A 26,215-nucleotide genomic window follows, 5' to 3' on the forward strand; every position below is an offset into this window, starting at 1 on the left:
ATTGAACTTTAGGTGCAACAAATAACATTGTTTGAAGACGAAACACTTTTTCATCATCCGCTCGGCCATATGAACGATTTTTCTTCTCTTGCTCTTTCTTTATTTTTTTTTTCTTGGTGTTCACGCAGTGACGGGACCCTAACGCATGAACTGTGGCGAGGCTGTCAGATCACTCACAGGCACACGTATACACACGCACACACACTGTGTACAACCATGTGTCTCACACACACACACACGCACACAGTTGGGTTTGTAAATATGTCACATGTCAATCTCATCTTTCCCCAGGCCTTCAGAATCACAAATTTGTATTTCATGCACAATTAGTGCATATTTAGTGCACACTTTATACATTTTATGTATATATCATGAGTATATTCTGCCTACAATTTCAAATTTTGTGGACATAATTTAGTATTTCAATGGCCCCAACGGAGTGTTTCATGAATATATTAACAATGATTGTGATCTTTATTTTTTGTAGGAGTGGATGAGATCACCGCATTGTGGTCTCATGTTAGTTTTTTGTGCTCACATTATTCATACTTTGTGCCCATGAGTTTTAAACTCACTAATTTGCATATTGTGGCCACAATTTCATATTTCGTAGCCCCTAAATGACTACTTCATGGGCATGTCAGATTATGGTTACAAATGATTGTGTTGTGGCCACAACAGTTGTTTTTTTTTTTTTTTTTCACGGCCGCAAATTCAGGTTTTGAACGAATTGGATTCAGTGTCAGTGATGGAAAGTATTTTCCCATGAATGGTATTAGTTAATGAGGATTGTGTGGGCACTATATCAGTCTTTAAACTTTATTTACATTATACCTGTTCCGTCGCCACAAATTAGCATATTGTGCACCGTATGGCTGCAGTGACGAAATATTTACTCATAAATGATGCTCAACGCACAAATGTGACCAGTCGACTGTGGCCCCAAATGAGTGTTTGGTGAGCCTATTCGACCTATTTTTTTGTGGGTACAAAGTAATATATTGTTGCCGCATAGTCGCAGTTTGTGCACATCTTACATCTTTATTGTGGACACAAGGGGGGAAAAAAAACAATTCCCATGTCATGTCGGAGCAAGTCCAGTCACAACATTAAAAGAGCAGCGAGTGTTAAAAATCCAGGCAGGCTGCTATAATTGGGTGTTTGTTGCTCTTACCGCCGTTGAGTTGTAAGCGGATGACTTTGTCTTTCCGGACAACGGATGCCGATGCGGCGCGCCTCAACGACACAGCTTTAGAGGATTAAGGCCGAGGCGGTGGTGCCGCAAACTCGCTCGCTCGGTTGGCCGCCACGCGTAAAAGAAAAGAAAAAACCCCCACACACACACAAACGCAATGACAAAGACCTGCTGAGCACACACAACAAGGGCCCATGCACGCACGCAGTGTGCGAACGCTGTAAGTGAGGAGGCATCTGAACAGAGGCACTCATTTGAAGGGGAACAACGTACAGGTGTGGAAGAACTCCAACAGCATCGAGACAAACTTCTATAACACCCTCGACACTAAGACAGTATCGAAAGGAGCATCTAGAATAGCAACTAACACGGTCCATAGAGCAGCGTGAGGAGAAACACCTCGGGCAGCAACAAATACGAATGTCAAGCGGAGCATCGAGAGAAACAAAACCGCATCAAACGGATCTAGAGGAGCTGCTTTGGAAACATCTAGAACCGCGGTCGAGTATGTAGGGCTGCAATTTAGAATCAAAATGGTCTGAATTAAAATATCTCGAAAGAAACGGCTAGAATAGTCCAGAGAAACATCTGGACCAGGGGTTGCCAAGCCAAAATGTTGACGGAGCCTTATTGGACCAAAAAAAAACTAAACAAAAAACCCAAATACTTTTGGAGCCGCAAAAAATTAAAAAGCCTTTATAAGGAAGGCAACAGGAGCTAAAACAACACCTGGAGCATATCTAGAGGAGCATCTCGACTAGCACCTTACACGGAAACAAAACGTCATTTAACACAGCAGCAAGAGGAGCATGGAGAAGAGTAACTAACAGTACCTACGAGCTCCAACAACACCTGGGAAAGCATCCAGGACAGCATCGAACACAACACCCGAGCAGAATCACGCAGACATATTCGGTAGAGGTCCCTCTTAGCCAATGGGATGCCATGATGATGCTCGGTAATAGCCAATGGCAGAGCAGCTACAAGTATGTTGCGTTCAGGAAACTCGGAGCTGCGACGAGCGGCCCATAAAGTATTTTTTACCTTTCGTATCTTGACATTTCTTTCGTAACAAAAGGCGATATTTTCCCGTTGAGGCGTTTCGTAACTTGAATGTTTCGTATGAAGAGACGTTCGTAACTAAAGGTACCACCGTATAAACGCGTTAACAAATAGGCCGGCATCAAGAGCGACGGCATGGGCGATATCCCGGAGCAGCGCTTTGAAAAGTGGCAGCAGGTGGAGCGTGAGAATCAAATGCGACAGCCTGGAGGACGCCATCTCCAAGGACCTCGAGAGCGATCGTATGTACAGCAAGCATCTAGAAAAACGTCCGGAGCAATAGAGTCGAGCACCTGAGCGGCGAGGCTGCGCTTGACAGCCTTTGTAAACCAAGCCAGAGGAAAGTCGAGGCAAAAAAAAAAAGGAAAAGATGAGAGAGCGAGGAGAGAGAGCAAATCAAAGGCAGAGAGAGAAGAAAGACATAAGAACGTGTATGGTTAAAAAAAATCGATCAGAGAAAGAAAGGGAGACGCAGGACCTTGGCGGGAGGCCCGCACCACCTTCCGCTTACGTTTCCGCAAGTAGATTGCATTCAACAAGTTGAGATGACACAGTTTGAAGAAGGGGGGTGGGGAAAAAAAAAGCGCACAAGGCCTCTGAAACTGATGCAAAATCGATGCCTCCAGTCAAGAGAGTAACATGATCCCTGACAACAACAACAAAACAAAGTTGGGAGGAAAATTAATTCTGAAACGTCTTCGTTCATTTGGGGATTCTGCCTTGGAAACGGTGGAACTCCGGGACAAAATGGAATGTTTTGAAAACAGTTGGAAGTAAAATGTGGATGATGTCCAACTGTAAATTGTTTGCATGACATCGTGAGAACGGTTTCCAAGAACGTGCTGGACCTTTGATGCTGGGATGGTTTGAATCGTTTGAGAAATGTGTTTTTCGATGAGGGCCATCTCTTAAAATGTCTCCATTTGTTCGGGAGTTTTGCACTGGAAAAGTGCGGGAATTTTGAGTACGTGAAAATTGGTTCCCCAGATGTCATGAGTGAGCTGAACATTTTTGCCGCGGAGATCAGTTTGAATTCGTCAAGAAATGTGGAAGGACGAGGCCAAGTGGTCAGAAGTCTCCATTAATGTGAGCGTCCTTGTAAAATGTGAAAACAAGTTTGAATGGCTCCAGATAGAATTTATTATTTTTTATTTTTTTTAGGTCAATGCTAGCGTGATGATCGAGTCGACTTTGTCTAATCCACAGGTGTCAAAATCAAGGCCCAGGGGCCAGATCTGTCCCGCCACATCACATGATGTGGCCCGCGAAAGCAAACCAAGCACGTCAAGTTCCATGATGCTTGCTAAAGTCTGAACCAAAATTTCAAATTGTCATATGTAATCCATAACCACATATGATATTGCAAGCATTTTCTCATTACCGAACATCTTACGACATTAATGTAAACAATGTTGAAACAAGTCATTATTCTTGACTTTTGATTTTAAAACTAGATGTCCATCAACTTGTTGTGCGCTGTGTATGTAATGTGGAGGGGATTAAACATTTATATGGTTTCCCAAAATTCATCACGGCCCTCCAATGGAATCGTAACTACAATGTGGCCCGCGACAAAAATGAGTGTGACACCCCTGGTCTAATCCATGATCCTCATGTTTTTTTCCAGTCGCCGTGTCAGCCTCCAAACACCCTCCCCCCTCCTCCCACCGCACCACCACCTAGAGTATAAAATAATGGTATATATTTGTAAAAAAAAATAAATACAGGAGGACATATGCTTTACTATACTGTATTATAGCCAACCTGCACTTGTGCGATGTGAATCATTGTTTTTTGGGGGGGCAGTGGTGTATTATACACGGGTGTGTGTTATTCACGGCATTTTACAGTACATCATATTTGATGAATTTTGCCATATGTGGAAATTCTGGGGAAAAGCGGGAATTTGATGGAGTCTGAGAAAGAGGCGCCGGGGGTTGAAAGCGGTCACACAGTGGCGTTCACGTAGCACCCTTTATTGTACTTGTCGGGTCGGCAGGAAGAAGAAGAAGAAGAAGAAGAAGAAGGCGTCTGAAGCAGATGCAGAATCATATTATACAGTCAAGATCGCAACATGATCCCTTACAACAACCCCCCCGAAAAAGAAAAAAAAAGAATAAATATACTCACAACTGCATCTAGTATTTGTAGGAGATGGGCACATAAAAAGGTACCTTGGTAAAAGATAATCATTGATATCTGATAAGTTTTGTCCTTTTTTTTTTTTTGTCTTTTTGTTTTCAATAAAAGTCCGGCATTTGGTCCATCTTTTGAAGAGAAAAGAAAACCGTCATGAAAACGTGGAGCCGGGGTCCTTGAAGATCGCTCCAATTAATGCGCCACCGCAGTGTCCTTCCACTGTAGGCCAGCATTCAAAATCAACTCAAGTAGTCACGAGAAAATGCCACGTGGCTAAAAATGGCGTGTGAATGTTAAAGAGCTGATGCTGAACCCAATGCAAGGCTGTGGTCCTTTTCGAAATGTAGGAAATGAATTCAATACCTGGATAAAAATGACAAGAGTAAAATAAAATGCTGCATTTCTTAAAAATCCAGTGGGACTGGACTTGATCCTTGCAGTTGCAATGACACATATAATAAGATGGCAACCTGGTTGGATAAAGTGCTGAGACTGTTTTGATTGAGAAATAATCAAATGCTGATCTACTAGCAGTTGCTATGCTAACAAGTGGCAAAATTGCGTGTACATGTATATACTTTGAGTTACAATCTTTGGATGAAAAGCGCTTTGTCAATAAAATTTTGCTTGCCTAAAGTACGGGGGAAAGTTTATTTGGAATGTTGAAATGATTCAGTGCAATTGTTAAATGTCTATATTCAATTGTGGTTTTGTTTTGGAAAATGTGGAACAGCCCAAAATTTCAGGAATGTGTAAAAAATAGTTCCCAAGTTGTCACATTTTGACGCTGGAATGGTTTGAATGTTGAAGTTCGAGAAAAGAATTCCGAAATGCCTGCTTGAGAAACGTGAAAAGATGAGGTAAACTTCTACAAGGCCTCTATTTCCATGGATATTTCACTTTGGAGAAGGTTGAATTTGGGAAGCAAAGCGCAGCCAATTTTAGATTTCATGAACATTTTTCACAAATCGATAAATCGAAATGAATGACTTGAATATTTTGACGTTGGAAGGGTTTGAATGGATAGAGAACTGAGGAAGGACTTTTAGGATCTTGCCGTGGAAATGCGAAATGTTTGCAAAAATTTGATATTTTGGGGGTGGGCTATGTAAAATAGATCCCAGGATGTCTTTAAAGGCGGGAATCATTTTTACATTGGCATGGTTTGCATTGGTCGAGAAATATGGAAGGATTGTGTGCATTTGTCATATGTTCGCCTAAATTTGGGATCTTTGTGAAGGCCGAGGTGGAATAATGAACTCTTTAGCATTCACACAATAACGATAATAACAATGATCACATCATCATCGCTGTACTTTGCTGCCTAATTCAACTTGGAAATGAATGGAATGGCATGAAAGAATATGAACAATTCCAATCGTATTTTTTGGGATCCTCCTCCGCCTCCTCGTCCTCCACTCTGATTGGTCATCCCGTCCGTCCTGTCGAAGTTTAGATAAATAGATCTGTATTCATTAGAAAAATAAGCATTGACCACACTTGCTGGCTGCTCGTCGCTAAGGCACTTTTAGCAGTTTTTTTTTTGGCCCCCCCCACCCCCCCACCCAACCGACTCTCCCGCTTTTGATGTTGCGAAGCGCCGCCACCGGCATGAAAACCTTTCAACGCCCCCGCAACCAAAGCGTAGCTCGAGTCATCCCTCCGGGCGGAGATCCGTGAAACCAGTAATCCTCGCCGAAACGAGTAGTACGCGGGGCAAATAAAGTGACCCAGCTTGTTATCCAGGAATAGTTTGTAGCGCAGTCCCCGCCGAGGGCTCCTCGCCAGCCTCTGTACAGGACCTCCAGAGAGAGGGTAGGCAGCTAAAACTGGTACGAGCGGTCCAATACTTCCATGTAGTCCGGGGTGGTCATCAGCCGAGCGCCCTGCTCGCTCCCCTGCTCGCCCCCGGCGGAGGCCGTGGCAGCCGCCAGCGTCTGGAGCTCGCCGGAGGAGGCGGCGTCCTGCAACTGGGTGTCCTGCGGGTGAGGGTAGCGGGGCGGCGGCCTGGCGTATCTGTCCGGCAGGTCCCGGAACTCCAAGGCGGGGAGTCTGAAGAGGCAGTCCACCAATTCTACCTTGGGCGTGGGGCCCTGGCTGTCGATGACAGTGGGGCACAGGATGCCGTTTTCATGGAGGCCCGGCGCAAGCGGTCCCATGGCCCCGGCTATGGTGCTGATGGGCGACGAAGTCACCTGGAGGGTCCATTCACGGTCTTTTTCGGCCGCGGAGCGGTACCCGCCGCCGGACACCCTGCCTTTCTGCTCCTCGGGGTCGGGGCTTTTGGGCACCGAGATGGTGTCGTAGACGTGGTTATGTTGGGGCGGCGTCTCGGTCATGCCGTGGTGGTGGTGGTGGTGGTGATGGTGGTGGTGCGTCCCTTCAGAGAAGATCCCACATTCCATTTGGATGCCGGCCAGGTCCACCTCGCCCTGGCGACGGAACGGCAACTTGTCGCGCCGCCGAAGAGTGTACGCGATGAGCGCCGCCCCCGCGAAGAACGCCGACACGAACAGAACCAGAAGGCTGAGAACCAGAACCGAGAGCGGTATGGAGTCCTTCCCGGGTGGGATCAGGGGACCCGGCTCCGGGTCGGGGTGGCCGAGCGCCGAGCCGCCGTCGGGTGCGGATGAGGTGGCCGCTCGCTGCTCGCGGTCCTCCTGGGGCTTCAGCTCCGGGCACAGCAGCTCCATGGAGAGCGAGCGAAGGTCCACGCCTTTGGTTTTTTCTGGGGAGTGGCACACCACCTCGCCCATCACCACCACAGCGCTGAGGCCCTCCAGCCAGCGCTTGAGGGGCGCTGCTTCGCAGTTGCACTCCCACGGATTCTGCTGCAGGTCCACCTGGAGGAACACAGTACGAACATCTTGATCAATTGGGATTACATTCACTCTGTTGGCCTTATCGTTGTACTCCCCCCCCCCCCCCCCCCCCACTGAAATCGCCTTGTATTACATGTGAAGAATTTTAGAACAATGTTCTTATATAGTTTAAATTTTAATTTGCATTGTCGTGTGATGCATTGTGAAGATTAAGCAAAGAGCGGGTCACAGTGACACACAAATCTGGGGGTGGGGGGGGGGGGGGGGTTGTGATTGAATTTATTGAGCCAGTCTTGTTTTAAAAAATGTAAAAGCGTTGTGCACTATTTTTCATGGTGAAATGTTGTGGGTCACACTGATTCTAGTGCACAATATTTGTTTTTGGGCACACTAAAGAAACAAAAGTAGGCGGCAGGCTGTTATTGATATGGAAAAAGTATTCTCTCCATTATCTTTAAAGTCAATCATATCAATCAAATCATCGTTAATGCGATGGTCGAAACGCCATGTTTTTTGTTTTGTTTGTTTGTTTGTTTTTTGATTGTTTCATTTTTGTGTGAAACGCACTTGAAAATGTAAATAATTCCACTCCAGGGTCATGGGAACTGCGGAGCACCCGGCATTTACGGCACAGCTATAAAAAGCGTGATTTGCCATCAATAAAAGATGTTAGGAAGCGAGCAGACAACTTGTTCGCCTCTCAAGTGTTGCCTTTAAAGCGGCGCCCTCACAAGTGTACTACAAGAGGAATCTTTCATTTTAACAATAAAGACCGAGCCCGTCCCTGAGTTTAAATTTAGACGATAAGTTTAGGTGAGTATATGCACTTTGTTGTTATAAACCATCGCTTATTTTATGTTGGCATAATAACGCGAAAATTAAAATGTGAACTTTTACCACTTTAAAATAAGGCTGGACGAGTAATCAATGTCAAAATGTGTCGCGAAAGACACGTGATCAATCTCAATAGAAAATGCCTTTCATAAAATGTTCGACAGAAAAAAAACCCAGAAAGCAAAGCCTGACGGCAGCATTACGTGTTGAAGGCGCGCCTCCAAACAGGAAGAAGCAATTATACCAACGAAGAAGAAGCAGCTAAACTCACGACAATAAAGTGGGCGTGGCATCCCTACGCAGTGTGAGAAGATGGCGTAACTTCGTTGAATAAATGACTCGTTGACTTACAAGAAGATGACATTGTGCAGACTAAAACCTGGTGAAACCCTTCCAAATGGAGACCTGGTGTACAAGTAAAGGAGTTGTCACCTCCAACCCTCGGCATCGCACCCAAGTCAAACCCTGGCAAGTAAAATATGAAGTCAATATGACTATGGGCGATGGCAATAATGAGTTTGCTAAAAAGCTCAATTTGTCGTAAATGCTACTGCTTGCGCTGCACGAGAATACGTGTGAAAACATGAAATTGATCACATTCTAGCTCAAAACTTAACACCACCTGTTGTGAAACTCATCGCGTTAAAATGTGAAAGTTAACATTGTGAAATGCGAAACTCATCATGTTTTTACATGAAATTGATCACAATCACGTGAAACTTGGCACGTTATAAAGTGAAACATGAAATGTATCGCATTATAACATCATCTTGAAGTTTTTGTTCTGAGGTGGCTCCTGTATCCTTGCACTGGAAGGTAGAGTCCAAAAACAAGATGTCTTCGTTCTCCAGCATTGTTGACGTTTTCTGTCCGATGCCTTCGATGCCGCGCGATTTTCTCAATTTCCCCGCGGTGCCGTTTCTGAAGTACAGCTTCACTTAGTCATTTGTGCGATGTCACGGCTAACTGGAGGGCAGGAGCTGGCACTTTTGCTTCCGTCTTAATTAAGGCCACTTAAAACTTGAGATTTATGACATTCAGCAAAATGTCAATCCCCACTTTTGGTGGGTGGGGGGGCAAGTTTCCCCAAACTACTCCTGGCATGGACTCAGTTCAACCTTTTTTTTTTTTCTTCAATTTTATTGTTAAGTAATTGCAGGAGTTTTGATGACTTGAGTTGAGATATTTTGAACTTGCTGTCATGATCTGTTTTAGTTCATTTGATTCAGTTCTACATTTAGTTTTCTTCACGTCCGGTCTTCCATGGTACGCCTCGCTTGTTACGTTTTCGTTTCCGCCTTCTCCTTGTTTCGACCAATCAGCTCCTTCCAGAAACACTCGTGACTTATCCAGGTGTGCCTCATTGACTCATCAGTTTACCTGTGTTTCGTGCTTGGTTTTTCCGTCAGTTTTTGTATCGATTTGGATTGGATTCATTGTTCAGCTCGACTTAATGTCACTTTTTTGTAACATTATGACAAATTGTTTCAAAACATTCTGCAAAATGTCTACTTTTTTTTTTTTTTTGTACTTTCTCCTCTTGAGGCGTCCGCTGGCGTCTCCTTTTACGAACATCTGTGTTTGGAATGCTTAGAATCCCCACGCCCGGTCACTGTTTGGGCTATTTACTATTGAGCTGTCAATCAAACGGTAGCTTTGACAAGGCGCCGAGTGTAAATTACACGGCGTCAGTTAGAACGTTGACAGGCGCCGGTTGCGCGCGAGTTACGAGCCAGCGGGGAATCCGGCGTGTAATTAACGCCGGGCTTTTTAGAAAATTAATACCACCAACAAAGCGGCCTGCGGCAAACCAAACGTGGTCATTTTTTTGTAGGCTTTTTTTTTTTTTTTTTTTTTGATGTGGCTCGTGAGCATAGCTAAACAGAAATTATTAATAACACTTTGGAATATATTTAGAATGAATTAATGACCGCTTTGGCTGCACATCAAAGCTTTTTTTTAATAATCATTATTATTTCCACATTTTAGGAGGCTGTCATGAAACACAGTCGGCAAGTACTGGTTCGTTCGAGACTGTGTCTGTATCACAGCTGTGGTTTTTCTGTGATTCAAAAACTCGCCTCTGAGGTTGCAAATTGTTGTCCAAATGGTTCATAGGTGTGAATGTGAGCGTGGCTACGGTATACTTTCGAAATATTCCCCCTTTTGTTCAAGCCCATTTTTAAATACCGCACACCACGTTGTCATCGGGTGCGTAACGTCAGTCTCTCATCTTAAGTCGGAGGATGCTGTCTTCCTATTGGTCAATGTTGAAGAAGCACCCGTGTAGTCTGATGTTGGCCTAAATTGTACCTGGTGGAAAGTTGGGGGGGTGGGTTCCTTTATACCAATTTCACAAGTTACCACATGATTGTGTATTAGATGTCTCTCAAACTATGAGAAATGACCCATTTCCTAAATTGAGCAGAAAGTTGGCCATTTTGGTTAGAATCGGCCATTTTGCGTTGGGCAGCTGGAAAAAATGAACACTCCAACACCAAATTGGGTGCACATCTTGATGAAAGGGAGGCCCGGTGGTCGAGTAATTAGCGGCTTGACCTCACAGTGCAGAGGTCGTGGGTTCGATCCCGGCTCCGGCCTTCCTGTGTGGAGTTTGAATGTTCTCCCCGTGCCTGCGTGGGTTTTCTCCGGGTATTCCGATTTCCTCCCACATTCCAAAAAACATGCATGGCAGGCTGATTGAACACTTTAAATTGTCCCAAGGTGTGGTTCAGGGTGTCCCCCGCCTACTGCCCGAAGACAGCCGGGATAGGCTTCAGCACCCCCCCCGCGACCCTTGTGAGGATAAAGCGGATCGGAAAATGGATGGGTGGATGGATGTTTATGAAAGCAGAACGCATGATGAAAACTCACAAGTAACTCTGGTCCAAATTGAACGGAAAGTTGGCCATTTTTGTCTGAAGCAGTGTCACAGTTTGATGATTTCAGGATTTGGGGGTTTCACCGTGAAAAAATGTCTTATTGTGACATCGGTGTGTGCCATCTTATGACAGAAAGTGTCAAAGCCGCTGCTTTCATCTTGCCCGCAATGCTAAATAATACAGATCCCGTCAATGAAATACATCAGTATACTCCACACGGCGTGTCGTGAAATCTTTGCCGCCGTGGTTCTAATTCTATCCACGGGCGTATTTTTTGTCAGGCAGATAAAAGAACGTGCAGCAGCGGTGTGAAAATAAAGATTTTTTAAAATGTTATTTTTATCGACAGACAGCTAATCTGTTAATAGCCTACTAGACAATGATCGCGTCCCAAATCAATATTAATATGATTAAGTCACGCCACCGTGGCGCCTCGCTTCATTTTGATCATCGCGGCCCACCGGCGTTTCGACACGGGGCCGGTATTGCCAGAAAATAGGAAACCTTTTCGCTATTAAAGCGGAATTCCAATCAATGTCAACTTCTTTGAAATCAGTATCGATTATCACAACACTTTTTGTGGACAACGACTTGACAACGTGCCAGTCTGTGACTAGCGTGAGACACACAACGTGAGATTCAGTGATGTGGTTCAAAAAAAGTTGGGCGCTTGCACGTTGGCAGCTATCACTAGCAGTGTTCCTACACTTTCCTTGACAAAAACATCATATTAACAGTCAAACATGGCGGCGTTAGTGTGACGGTCTGGGGCTGCTTTGATCCTTCAGGAACTGGAGGACATGCGATGATTGATGGAACCGTCCATTCTGCTCTTTACCAGAAAATCCCTCGGGAGAATTTTCAGCCGTCAGAAGCAAGACAACGATCCAAAACACACCAGCAGGTCAACCTGAATGGCTTTAAAAAACCAAAATGTTTTTGAGTGACTGAGTCCAAGTTCAGACTTGGTTCCAATTGAAATGCTGTGGCATGACCTTATTATGGCCATTCATCTTTGTCGACCCTCGAGTGTGGCTGAATTCAAGCATTCGTGCAGGCAAGAGTGCGCCAAAATGTCTCTACCAAAAGAAGCGAAAGACTCATACCAAGCGTTTAATATAAAATGCTTGGTTTCTGCTGAGGGTGGCTTAGCCAGTTATGAGGTTTCGGGGGCAAGTACACAGGGTCAGGCAGTAGTGAATCTTGTTTTTTTTTTCTCCAGTCATAAATCAAGTCACCATTTAAAAACTACATTTGATGTTTATTTGGGGGTATTAAAACAACTGCAAACTGTCTTAAATGGTGCAAAGGAAAAGCGGGTTGCATAGGTGACAGACGGTTCTGCTCTGGCTTTTGTAAGCATTTCTTTCGGTGTTTGTTTGCATCCCAGCCAAAACTCCCTGGTGGATCGTGACCCACATATCAGCGTGAGAAAATGACACGCGTTACCGCCTCTGCTTCTCAGTGAATATTCATGAGGCGATTATACATACATGCGCGCGAGGTGCTTCTGTCTTCAATCCGATGACTTCACGTGGAGGCCTCCGTGCATACCGTTGTGTAGAATTGTCACTCCAGCGCAGCGCGTGTTTATTTTCAACGTGGTCATCACCGGCGAAAGCGTTCACCGAGTACTTATCCCCCCCCCCCACACACACACAACCGTAATCATTTTTGGCCTCCACTCAAACGCCGAATCACTTGATATATATATTGTTTCTTCTTCTTTCGAGAGAAAACTTGCGATGGTGACTTTTAAGTATTTTTTTTAAATGTCTTTTCGAGAGTGCTTGCAGGGAGGTGTTTTTGCATGGCGTCTCTGAGTGGGTGTTAAGGTCTAATCCTGTTCTTGACGCTCGCAAAGACTCTTAAGCTCGGCACGCTTATGATTGTGACAATGGGCTGATTTTGAATGCATGTGGAGCACCCGGCGCAGGAAGTGAACCACCGACGAAGACGGCGCGCGACGGACGCGCGGCTTTGTACGCTCTATGAGCTAACAGCACAGCATTGTTTGAGGGAGTGCCGATAGAAGCTTTCCTTTTTCTTTTTTTTTTTTAAATGCGCATGAATACATCACAACATAAGACAACGATAATGACATTCAAAAACCCTTTCTCCAAAAAACAGCAGATTTTTGCTTCTTCCGCTAAGTAAAAACAATTTTTTTGCTTTATATATATTAAAAAAAATATATATATACCTGTGTATATATATAATTTTTTTCATATACTGTATATATTTAAATTTTTTTGTGGGGGGGGGCTGTAAATTGGCTGATTAATCAGGTATCGGGATTTTATTCTGCCAAATATCTGAATTAGCCACAACTGTAAAAATATCCTCACCTGTAAGGCCTTAATTAGAAGTTTAGCATGAGTGTGTCTGCTGCCATGATACAGCGCTCGGATCTCCAAACTCGTAAATCATAGCACTCATATTTCAAGGGAACCATTGTACATGTTTCAAGATAATTGCTGAAAATATGTACGAAGATTGAGAACTGCCTAATGCTCAAATGTAATGTTTTTCACCACTTTCAGGTTTCCTGATTTTTTTGTGGGCGTAGCTAAATCTGCCCACTGACGCGTTCCGGGCATTTTGTTCGAAGGCTGAATTACAAAGTTAGCGGGGGGCCCTCAGAGGGCTTTATCAGCACCGACAGCGGTTCGGTGATGGAGTGAATGATTAACACTCGTGGACATCATCAAGAACACAGGATGACTTTTGTCGTCCTTGCCTTGAGCAAACTTGAAGGAAACAGCTTGCGAAGCCCCACCCACGATTGCCTGCCTGCCTGCCTCGGAAAAAGCCACCATCAAGGCTAATCCACGCCCACCGCACCTCGAAGAAAATCTCCGCTCGTACGACATCCTCGAGGGTGAAATATCTTAGCACTTCAGCCTCCGCCCTTTCTCGCTTGATTGTGTTTCGTCACGTGATTCGCAAGGTCAGACATGCAAAAGCGCTGCAGTCTGACGAGGGGGTTTGTCTTTCTCCTGATTTATTAAGAGCACTTATGCAAATCCACTCACTCGCAATCTTCCCCTGTGATAATACCTGAGGCGCCGCCATGGTCTCGCACGCCCCCAACACAGCTCTTGGGACAACACACAGCGCGGATGACGGAGAAATTCTCGCATATATATATATATATATATATATATATATATATACAGTATATATATATTTTTTTTTTTGCATTAAACAATGTTAACAGTAATATTACAACTGATATCAAGTGAGAATGGAGCTTAGAATGAAAATGGAAAGGACTAAGTTACATCCACAGATGGGACATCTCATAAAGGCTTACGGCATTAAAAAAAAAAAAGAAATTAGATATAATGCGAGAGGGACGAGCCAAAAGTTGCTACATTGTGACGTGACCACACATCGGAATCCGAATCGTAATCGTCATGACGGCACAAGGTCCAATCCCAACCCAGACGGGGCAGGAAAGTGGCGTCGCTCCCCGGGAATGCTTTTGTTTTCTCCTGCACAATGCGGAATCTGCGGCAGACGGGCCGGAACAAACTAGTCTCATCGCGCCCTGGACATAAACATGGTGGAGGGAGGCAAACAACACTTTGGCGCGGCCACATGTCAGAGTCTACCGCAATGCTTATTTCCGTCTCTGCAGAATGTAAAATCGGAGGCAGACGGAGTGGAAAGAAAGTGGCGCGGCACGCTGCGCCATGAACATTGATACTCAAATCTGGGATGCTAATGTTACACAAAACCGGGAAAGCAAAAGAACCCAAAAATCACAACGCATCCTATAAAACAGAATCATTGCTCAGGATCATCTTTCAGCAACAACTGGACAATCATACCTTTGCTGACTTTGATCAGAAATTCATCAATTCTGGCGCTGTTATCAGTACAGCATGTGCGTTAGCTGTTAGCAAGATGAAAAATCACTATGTCCACACCACACACCACAAGATCATCACTAAGGATAAGAGACATTGGATCAAGGCTGCGGGGTGAGTCTCAATTTAGCGGCAATCGGTGTGCATGCATCAAACTTTCGCCATTGTCAAGATCATGAATCAAAAAATTCCTCTCAACACACCACACACACACACAATTGCATAATCATGAAGGATAATAATCTTGTCGGGACAACCAATGTTGATCGATATTTGACTCAGCATGACTTAGATTTGTTCTTGGTTTTGCTGTTCGGTGCTTTCTACCGTCCTTTGTTACCGATTTGCTTTACTGTTTGTTGTATATGTTAATTACTCCATGCACAGCACTTTGTATGCAGCGATGGCTGTTTGAAAGTGCTCTATAAATACAGTTGAGTTGAGTTGAGATATCAAATATCAAAAGGATGGCTGCTCAATTGAGGTCCTATTAGTTGTATGGGCGTAAGAATCTCTTTTTAAACATTCCACACCACATGATAATCACTCAGGATAATCTTCCAGGGACATCCGATAATCATGCCTTCAACAAAAATATGGGTAAAATGTTTTTTAACTTTTAAAACAGATTATGGACTTTATGGACTTTACATTCAGGCGAAATACACATTGCAGCATGATGGAGGAGAGGAAGAAGCCTGAATAGATTTGCACGAGACCTTTTGTTAGGATCTACCGAGGTCTGGTAGTGACAGCTCATTTCACTGGCACACCCCATTTAAAAAAAAAAAAAAAAAAAAACGTAACATCTAAAACTAAACAAAATGTTTCCATTTCATGTTATCGAGCACAACAATGTAATGAGGTGTTTTGAGAACAGCGGGAGAGTTTATCGTCGTGAGTGTACCCCACTGTAGCCATTTTTCGCCGACTTCTTAGCTGACTAATATTTTTGCATTTTCCCCTAATGTTCTGTATTTTATGGCTCTCATTAGGAGGTACCATGTTTCATAGGAGACCCCCGTTCACGTCTATTGCCGTATATCCCTCTGGAAAAAAATCCCTCTGGAATACCGATCCAGTCAACTGGCTTTGTTGACGTTTTTTGACTGCGATCGATGAAGGATCCTGAACCAAGCGCAAAACCTTCCGAATCTCATTTCTCAACCTTCTTTCATTTCCACCCGGCTCCTGTCATACATTCCTCATTACCGGCTTGCTTTCACTTCCAAGACAAAATCCGAAGGTGGAAGCCTTGTAGCATGTGGCACCCTCTCTTGTGCTTCAAGCCCCTCGAGACCACAACAAAGCCAGCCTGCTCGTGTTCTGCCGAGCGTTCCCTAGTCCTCCAGAGCCGTAATCCTGGTCTCCCGGGTCCCTTTGGCTACTTGTGCATCCAAGTCTCCCCGGGCGTCCCATGCTCCACTGGCGCATCCCCTCAGTTCCCTCCCCGACACATCGCTCAGCTCATCTCTCTGGACGGCTTTGAACACAACCTGTAGCAGAATCGTGTCGAAATGGAGCCTTGCCGCAGTCTTTTTTTTTTTTTAATGGCTCGCCAAACACCGGATATCCTTGCAGTCCTGACGCCTTCCGATTCGGTGCCTTCAGGTCCACAGTATAGCCATCGTGAGGCTCACGCTTTTGGCCTCTAGCGCCCGTGTTTGTACACACATATCAATTTTTAATGTCTAAAGCGAGACATTAAGAGAGATTCCACGCATCTTCTCGTGTTTGGTGTACTCCAGATGAACAACACAGCACACCACTAAGTGGTCTTGGTATTTCTCGGGTATCTGTATATCCATTTTCTGTTGACGTTTACTTTTAGATCTGAAAACAGATATTTGCACTCCCGACTTCTCTCTTTGTCAAAATGTCCATGTTGCTTTCTTCAACCTCCGTGGATGATGACTCAAAAAACATAATCTGATAATCGAGCCTTAAATTGAAAGTGGATCACAAAAATATCAATTTAGGCCAGGATATCCGTTTGCGCGCACCTCACTTTAGCCATTGTCAGGATCGGGGAAGGATGAATGACTGAATACACGTCACACCATCTGGATAATCACTCAGGATCATCCTCAGGCCCGTTATTGAACATTTCAGAATTTATTGCTGACAACAGAAACTGTTTGTGAGCACCTTTGCAATCGTTAGTAAGATTTAACGAACCCTGGGGAGGGGGGGGGGGGACCAACATCTGCTACATGCACAAACACTCGCAAGCATTCTTTGCTCAGTGCGATACCACTTTAAGAGACGTTCGTTAATCAACATGAACCAAAAACAAGCTCGTCATTTTCAGTCACATTTTTCAGTTGCTTTCGCTTCCTAAATCTGGTTCCTGAGACCTTGTTATTCCTCATTTGTTTGTTTTCAAATAATCATCAACGTAATCGGTGCCAGGACGCCAGAGCCTTGAAGGGGCGGAAATACAGCTACGACAGTAGCTCGGTCCAAATTTCTAGCTTGTTTTTTTTGCATTTCGTCAAAGCTGTGAAAATATGACGTCTTGGCATCGACCGTGTTAGTTTATTTTAATCTGGTCGTCTGATGTGTAAAGTAAATATACTTAAGCGCATTTGTGTGTGTGCGTCTGTCGTAAAGAAGCAGTGGTGAGTTTTTCCCCCTCCCCCCACTGTCACTCAAGATAATGGTTTGCTAAAAGCTTCTTGCCAGATTTCGCAGGAGTTTAGACAATGTCCGATCTTGACCACAGTAGGATACGTGGTCGTTAAGAATATGCTGACTTTGAAAACGAGACTGACAATTCAGTTCAAGTGTATTTGGGATCATTCCGTTTTGTGACTATACTGTCAGATGCGTCGGGGGCGAGGCAGCTCTGTGCACCACTACGCCCAGTGAGGCGCAACGCGGTCCCAAGCACGCTAGACTAGACTAGACTAGTCCATTTTTTTATGCTGAGCCCACGGGCACCAGTTACCCAAAATCGTGCCCCAAAATAGTGTCATAAGTTCACCAAAGTCTCCAGTGATTTGAGATTGGGGTCTGTTGTGTGTGTGTGTGTGTGTGTGATATTGTGAATTTTTTGCACTCCTTAAGAATTGTAAGAATTATGAAAATGGTCCAACTTGAAAATAAAACCGTCATCTGATGTATAGAAATATTGTCTTTGTTCCTGAAACCTTACGTGACTTATCAGGAGTCTTGGAATCATTTTTTGCCCCCCGATTATGCTTCACGTAGGCAACCAATTGCACTGAAATGCCAGCAAAAAAACCAAAACCAAAAAAAAAAAACGTTTAACCAACCTGCACCAAGCCAGTGAGATGCTCCAGCACACCTTCCATGGGGAGCTGCAGCAAGTGGTTGTTTCTCAGGTTGAGGCGAGCCAGGTTCACTCCGGAAAACACGCCCAGAGGAAGACTCCTTAGGAGGTTGGCGTTTAGGAACAAGAGCTGCAGGGAAGGCATGGAGGCCAAGGTGCCCCGATCCATCTCTCGGATCTCGTTGTACTCAAAGTAAAGGTACCTGAAGCAGAATTGGAGAGAAGGCTTTAAAGAAGCATCTTGGGAAAATGGATTTGCTGGAATTTGTCTGCTTGTGTGTGTGTGTGTGTGTGTGTGTGTGTGTGTGTGTGTGTGTGTGTTTGTTTTTGTCTTTTCTCCGGAATGTGCATGTCATTTCATAGGTGTTTGTTTGTGTTTAAGTGTGTGTGCGTGTGTGTGTCTGTAATTCTGTGGTGTGATGTGTGCGCATCAGTGTGATTCCTGATTCAACTCATTACATGTTTCTAAAAAAAATGTTTAAAAGGACAAAAAGATGAAGTTTGGAAGTGGGTCGTTTAGTAAGAACAGCGGTGGGTAAATTGCTACTCTTCGCCTCTCAGCATTATAATTACATAAATGAATATTGATGTCAATTAACCATGCAGGAATTTGTTTTAATGGGCACTTTTCGCCCGTTCGCAGAGCTGATCGCTGTCAAAACACAATTTGACACAAAAGTGTGTGTGTGTGTGTGTGTGTGTGTGTGTGTGTGTGTGTGTGTGTGTGTGTGTGTGTGTGTGTGTGTGTGCGGGAACGTGACAAGCTGGCTGTATTGTAAGTGCATGTGCTCAGATGAGGCAAGAAATATATGTGCATGTATGGCTCAATGTCTATATGTCACACACACACACACACACACACACACATATATATATATACATATATATATATATATATGTATATATATATATATATATATATATACATGTGTATATATATATGTGTGTATGTATGTAAAACAAAAATTTTAAATAGCCTTTTTAGAAAGACGACGCCTGACCATGCAAACGCGGGCCGGATTAAATAATGGAACGGGGACCAATGTGGCCCGCTGCCTATATTTTGGCCACCGCTCTGTTAGATTACACTTTCACAAATCAATAACAGTACTAAGAGTGAACTTAACACAAGTCCCGAGTAAATCCTTTTCCTTTGCTCGCCAGCCAGTTAATAGAATTCCGCCGCTGAAACGAGGCCTGCTTTAAAATTAATTAGCACTTCCTCACCCCAGAGTCGAGGACTACTGTTTTGGGGTTTTTTTCAAGGTCCAGTCTTTCCTCTTCTTTAAATATTAAAGATGGATAACGGAATAAATCTAATTAGTGGCCGTAGTTGTTGACTACGCTTTCAACTGGTCGCCAGTCAGTCGTAGGGCACCCAGACATCCATTAATCCATTTTTTTATATGCCCGAATCGTAGGCGTCGACGACCTGGAGCCTACCGCAGCTGACTTCCATATGCTCACAAGTTATGGACGATTCAAGGGTACGAAATGTCGCAAAGCACATTAGGGTCCAACATTAATGCTGGCCCGGCGGTTCTGGGCCAATGTGCCAATTTTTTGGGCCACTACATATAATGCAAGTGCTGGCTTGACCAAAACAGTGGAGATTTCATCAATATGATAATGACATTCTTGCATTTTTAAATGGGAGTGGGAAAAAAAAACACTGCACAGAAATATTTTCATCTCATATGAAACGGTAGAAAGATGAAATATGAATAAATATGAAGCAGTCACCGAAACCTGTCATACTATATCACGTTAATGTGGGCCAGTGCTGTGCCTGAGGCTTAACGTCGGACCTTGCGCATAAAGAACACGCAGAACTGAGATTCAGAACCAGAACTGTGAGGCAGACGTGCTACTAGCTCACCCGAGCCTATTTGAATGACAATCGAGCAAGTGTGATTTATCCCGAACTACAACGCCAAAAAATAATAATAAATCCTGTTTTCCTCAGGAACACATCTCGACACCTTATCAAGGCGTTTGCATGCATACACAAAGCAAACGTTGGTTCATTTCTGAGATGTCACTCACAGCAGCCTCGCAGCTCAGCTCCAAGCCTGCCACCGGGCACCGTGACTGACTATTGATCGCCCCGCGAGAGAGAATGGCCACCTTCCCTTTCAATCAAGCTTCAGTCAAATGCTAATCGCTGCACACCCTCTCGGCACGGTGAAATTAATTTCCCCCGTACTGGTAAACAAACCTTCCGATATGCGGTCACCGAGTCCTACCTGAGACTCTGCAGCCCCAGGAACATGTCGGGGCTGAGCCTCTCCAAGTTGTTCCCGTTCAGGTACAGGCTCCTCAGGTTGGTCAGGCTAGAGAAGGCGCCCTCCTGCAGGTAGGAGATGCGGTTGCTCCCCAGGTGCAGCAGGTCCAGGCTGGAAAAGTTCCAGAAGTCGGTGCGGTAGATTCTCTGGATCAAGTTCCCGCTCAGGTACAGCTTGCGTCCGTTGAGCGGTCGCGGCGTCAACTGCGACACGTTGAGGAAGCCGTTCTCCTTGCAGTTGACGGTCAGGCCCAGGTCGGTGATGTGCAGGTTACACGTGCAGCCCAGCGGGCAGATGATGGGAATGGGCGGCCGAGTCTGGTAGCCTGCCACGGGGGGATTCTGATTGGGGCTGCGGGACGTGGGCGACGTCCTGGAGGGGCGAGGCCTCTTGGTCGGCCGCGGGGGCTTTTCCCGGTCCCTGCGCTCGGCGGAAGAGGACGAGGACGTGGAGGAGGTGTGCGTGTTCTGACGGGAGCCGTGCACCATGGAGGAAGGTTTGGTCGGTCTCACCCGCCCCGGGTGAGGGTTGGGCTTGGAATTAGGAGGTGGGTGTTGCGGCTGCGTGCCCCCAGAGGCTCTACCGCCTTCGGCTTGCGAGTCTTTATCCGGGAGCTCGGTGCAAAGCTCCTTGCGGGGGATCTCCCTCAAGTCCTTGCCGTGTAGATGGAAGGGATACTCGCAGGTAACGTCCCCCACCACAGCCGTGTAGGGGATCTGACCCAGCCACTGCTGCAGCTGCACCGCCTCGCAGCCGCAGTTCCAGGGATTCTCCTCCAGCTGGATCTCCATGAGGGAGCGACCCACGTATTCCAGGGTTCCGGCATATGCCAGACTCTTTAGACGGTTTCCCCGCAGGTCCAGATGAGTCAGCGACACAGATCTGGAGCATGAGGAGGAGGTAGGGTAGGCGATTTTAATTAAACACCAACAGCGATGGTTGACAAGTCTGATGATGAATGCATCATTTAGTCAACACTAAAGAGGGGGACACGTACTGGCAACAGGACTTGGATCAGAGTCAACAAAAGCCCGATTGTCGAATGCCTGGAAAAGATGAGCCTGGGTGATTATGCTGTGGTGTGGTGTGTGTGTTAGACTGTCAGAAAAAAGGAAAACATTTTTGTTCTCCAAGCAATCATTTTGGGTTTACAATTAAACCCTCGGTACAAATCAATGCTGTTTATGGTTTTTGAAAGTACATACATGGTCAAAGTAGCAAAAGCATCATGTCTGTACTTTTGTGTTGACACATACAAACAAGTGCTTGGCCGTTGGAAATCCCATTTGAAATAGCCCCGTTGGACAGAATGCAGTTTAATGCAATCTCGACCAGGGATGGGCATCTTAATGCACTTCAAACGAACTGTCAACGGTTCTTCTGAAGAAAAACGTTGCTGTTGTTTGCGTACGTTTGTACTTTGTGCCCAACCTTGCTATGTGGAACTTTTCCTGTGATATCACTTCACTATGTTTGTTACCGATAGTTTGTTGAAGGTGTCGCCCTCATTAACTGTCGCGTTAAATTGAAGTTGCACCCTGTTAACACAAAACCGTAACTGTGACTTGGGTGCGGAACAGTAACACACCAGTGCTGTAAGATCTCATTTTTTTTCTGACCGCGTGAGAGTATTTTTTTTTCCTCTCCAGTCTACTCACGTCGGAAGACAAAAAATATATGTACTCTTAACACTCCCCCACACAACAAGACAATCACTCAGGATCATCTTTAAAAAAAAACTCTTAATTGCTCGGGATCATCATCATCCAAGAGACACTCTCAACACAGCCCACACCACAGGCTAATGGCTCAGGATGATCATATTTAAAAATAAATAGATCACGACTTAACATCCCACACCATACGATAATACTGTTTGTTCAGGATTATCTTTTGGAGCAAGCGGGCCTTTGCTGACTTTGAGGGGGCAGGGGGGGAGAGAAGCAAAAATTGGGCCAGATTGTCGCTAGGCTCGCTTCAGAAAACCCTTTCATACGTGAAATCAGATCAGTCACCTGAAGAGATGCGCAGGCAAGAAGGGGATCAGGTTGTCATTGAGGATGAGAACCCGCAGCTTGTACAGGAACCTCAGAGCGCCGCTGTCGATGCGTTTAATCACATTGTAGTCGGCCTGCGGGGGTGGGTGGCAGCCGTGAGCGCTCAAGAGTCAGTGCGGACTTCTCTGCTAACTCAAACGCCGTCAGAAGCACCGACCGGACGTTTTACAACCTGATTGTAATATTTCTTCCATGAAATAGAGAAAATATCGATTGCCGGCACTGCAGTTTTGCGGATGTCACATTTTTGGTCTCTCGGATTTCAGACTCACTGTGTTGCCGCGCCAATCTAATCTGCCGAGGGGCTTCAGAATCCTGAGTGCTGGCCCGTGGAATTGCAGCAATATTAGTATTTCTTTAACCAACCGACGACGTTAGCATTTTTCTCTTTCTGATTGGTCGGCGCAAAACATGCCTACTGATGGGGGTCTCTCACAATTGAAACCGATTCAACATCGGCAGCCGTTAGATTTGTGACCTGCATCTGCGCAAATCGCTAACTCTGGTATCTGCTAGCTTGGCACAAGGATGAGATTGATTATTTTCAGCAGCCTACCTGGAGGTACTCCAGAGCCTCCAATCCGGCAAAGGTGTCATTTCTGAAGACCTCCAGCTTGTTCTCGTGAAGGTAGAGGCGTCGCAGCTTGGCCAGGCCGTGGAAGGCGCCAACCCGGATGTCCTGCAGAGCGTTGTTGCCCAGGTTTATCGACACGGCGTTGCCAAGGTGCTGGAACCCGTTGCTATAGAGACGCCTCAGCGAATTCCTCTGGAGGTTGAGTTTGAAAGGGCGGACCCACGACTGTGACACCTGGACGAGGCATTCGTGCTTTGATGAGTCATCTCATTAATGACGCTGGCTGAGAAGCAAGAATGAGGGCGGACAGGACATGACACGTGCGGGCGGGGGGGGTTCCGTCCCAACTTGTGTGTCTGTTGCAGCATGCCGTAGTCTTTCGCTAACTGACTCGACCACAGCGGTAATTAATAAATACAGTTGATGTTTTGAAGATATTTGCCTACCATTCGTAACCTTGAAATATTGGACATGGAGGCTGTCGTAAAACGAGGACCCCCCCCCCCCCCACACCGCGAAAAGGCTACACAGCTTTTAAAGGATTACTCCCATCAGTCTCCTCTTTAGCAGGTTAAAAAAAAGCATGCTCTATAGAGTTTAAGTTTGGAGTTTGCTGTTTTTACTTTGGAGAACAAGAATCAACAATTTAGCCTATTTTCTGACGTATTGCGGAACACGTCATTAATTAAATCATCATTAATTTGTTTTGGGGTGTCTTTTCTGCACTTTCAATTTCAAATCGTGCCCGGTTTTTGAATGGAGAAAAATTTAAACTTGTTCGATTCATCAATTAATTGCTGGAGTAATTGACAGGTTGATCCCTTATTAAAATAATTGTTAGTCGCAGCCATACAACTATGAGGAAAATATTAGAAAATAATATCGAATATGAGACAGAAATATTGTCAAAGAAAAAAAGTAATTATGGAAAATAGAACCTCAGAAATAAATATAGACTACAAAGGTAGGAAATATTGTGATCACCATGTTTGGAAATATTCAATAGGCAAAATATAAAACAATAAACAGTTGCCCCCTGCATTTCAATGTCAAAAATCGTTTCCCCCCGTTCTCCGCGACACATTGAATGTGTTTGGGGGATTTTTTTTCTTTTAACTGCATTTCAATTGATGCCAGTTACTGACCCTGGACCCTGTCCCAAATCAGTGTGTAAAAGTGGTCCGTGTCGGCTACCTGGCTGCCGTTGGTGAAGCCCCGCCCATCGCAGTGCACGTGCAGCACGCCTTCTTTGACCTCGCACGTGCACGGCTCGAAGCAGGGCTCGTCCACCTCCTCCTCGGAGTTGTCCACCAGGGGGGTGTGCGTGGAGGTGGGGGTGGGGGTGGGGCTGCCGTGCGACGCCCGGGCCAGGCCCGCCGCCGCCGCGCACCCCAGCGCCACGGCCAGGGTGACCCACTGCATCCTCTGCGCGCTGCTTCTCCCGCCTCGGCTCGGCTCAGCTCAGCAGCCCGCGGCGGCGGCCCGGCGTCGGCCCCTCACTGACGTCCATACGTCGCATCCAACGCGACGAGGACACAAACACAGTTAAAAGAGGGCAAACAGCAGAGCGAGGCAGCTCGGGATGAATCAGATTGATGATGCATCACGAGCATAGCCAAGCGCACAGTGCAAGTTGGATCGCAAAGAGCGAGATGCCTAGGGGGCGCGGGAGTGGTGGGGGTGGGAGGGTTGACGGAGCCACTGGAATAGCGAAGCCGGAGAAGGCACATCGGGCGTATGGCGGAACATCTGCGAGACTTTTGATAAAAAACGCTAGCCTGGTGTGGGCTAAAGACCCCCTCAACCCCCCCCCGATTGAAAAGAATCCAATACAGCGGTTCTTTGAGATTAGGGCTGAACAATTCAAAATAAAATTGCAAAGGAGTAGAGCGCGGTTTTCAAACGCACGGGCTACGGTGTGGTGGGATAAAAACTTTGCTTAAATTCATTTGGTGGGAATCTTGAGTTGAACGTTAGCATGAAGTTAGCGTAGGCTCTGTAGCTGTTTTAAATATTCACCGTGTGATTCTCCTTGTTTTACATTTACTTCAAGTCTGGAAACAGTCGAATGCCATCCCGCTTTGCCTCTTTTTTTTGTTGTTGTTTTGTATGACGTCGCTCTATTGTATAAATGGCGGTGCTGACGCAAACCACAAAAGGCAAACACGTGTGCCCGCTCACCTGCGAATCATATTTTATAATGTGATTTTTCTCTTTTTTGGGATGAGAGTGAGCTGAGGGGACGGGGGTCGAGGAGAGTCATGAATATATTCATTGCCGTGCTCAAATGCCTGCCGAAGCCGAAATGTCACGCGTGTGTTGTTTTTAATGTATGCAATATGAATATGGGCAAATGCAAATGATATTCATAATGCTTCCGTCTAATGAACTGCTCCGTTTATTAGCACGAATGGCAATCAGGGAACAGGAAGCGAGAAGGGCTCCTGCCATCTACACTTGCTGCTTTCCATCCTTTCCTCATCCAAGACACATATTTTACAGCCCCCCCCCCCCCAAAAAATGGTACGGCGTGGAGCCACACAAAAAGTATATATGGTGAGCCAATTTGTGATTTGCTGTTCATTTTCTTTTTCTGCAGAAGCAATTCCCCACTTAGCTTCTGCAAAACTGAATCAGATCCATGAATGGGATAAAATTCCTGGTTCAGTTTGAATTGGCATCAGCGTTGAACAGGTTTTCAATTTTTTTTTTTCACGATAGTGAGTTATGGTTTCATTTTGACTCATGTTATCGTTTGAATTCGTTTTCAAGAGCAGGTTTGTTTGTTTTGGAAAATGATTCTTCCAGTTTGGTTTTTGTAATAGTTGTCGTTTTCTTTTTTTTTAAAAAATACAGTAAATATTCTCTAGTACGGACTCGTGTTTGCGCTGTCCAATTTGTCCTGATAACAGAAATTCCTCATTTGGGAGATGAGCATGGTACACGTCCTTTACGAACCTGCAAGTATGTTGACAAAATGCACGTGTAACAACACAATCAATAAAATACAAAAATATACTGTCCAAAAACTGTTTATATAACAAAAACTGCAATACAGGTGTATCCAAAAAAAATCACAACAGTAAAATACGTACAGTATTTTAATGTTTATTTTTTTCTGTCTTGGGAAAAAAATATGTATTTTGGATTGTTTTGTTGGATGCATTCTTTGGTTTATGACAATGTTTGCCTGCG

General features: G+C 45.2%; 1 protein-coding gene across 1 annotated transcript; it reads right to left on the minus strand.

Annotated features, from left to right (window-relative positions):
• Nucleotides 1-4,217: 4,217 nt before the first annotated feature.
• On the minus strand, nt 4,218-25,501 carry LOC147196595 (SLIT and NTRK-like protein 3). The gene is made up of 6 exons (XM_086127985.1): nt 24,215-25,501; nt 23,003-23,254; nt 22,405-22,520; nt 20,351-21,271; nt 18,088-18,307; nt 4,218-7,239 (listed from the first exon to the last, which is right to left on the minus strand). Exons 1-6 carry the CDS (start codon nt 24,440-24,442, stop codon nt 6,220-6,222), a joined length of 2,757 nt encoding a protein of 918 aa, XP_085984111.1. The 5' UTR covers nt 24,443-25,501; the 3' UTR covers nt 4,218-6,219.
• Between the last annotated feature and the right edge of the window lie 714 nt (nt 25,502-26,215).

The sequence above is a fragment of the Hippocampus guttulatus genome, chromosome 13 (assembly GCF_054856545.1).
Source record: "Hippocampus guttulatus isolate MCC_2025c chromosome 13, RoL_Hgut_1.0, whole genome shotgun sequence".
In the NCBI taxonomy this organism is placed as follows: Eukaryota; Metazoa; Chordata; class Actinopteri; order Syngnathiformes; family Syngnathidae; genus Hippocampus; species Hippocampus guttulatus.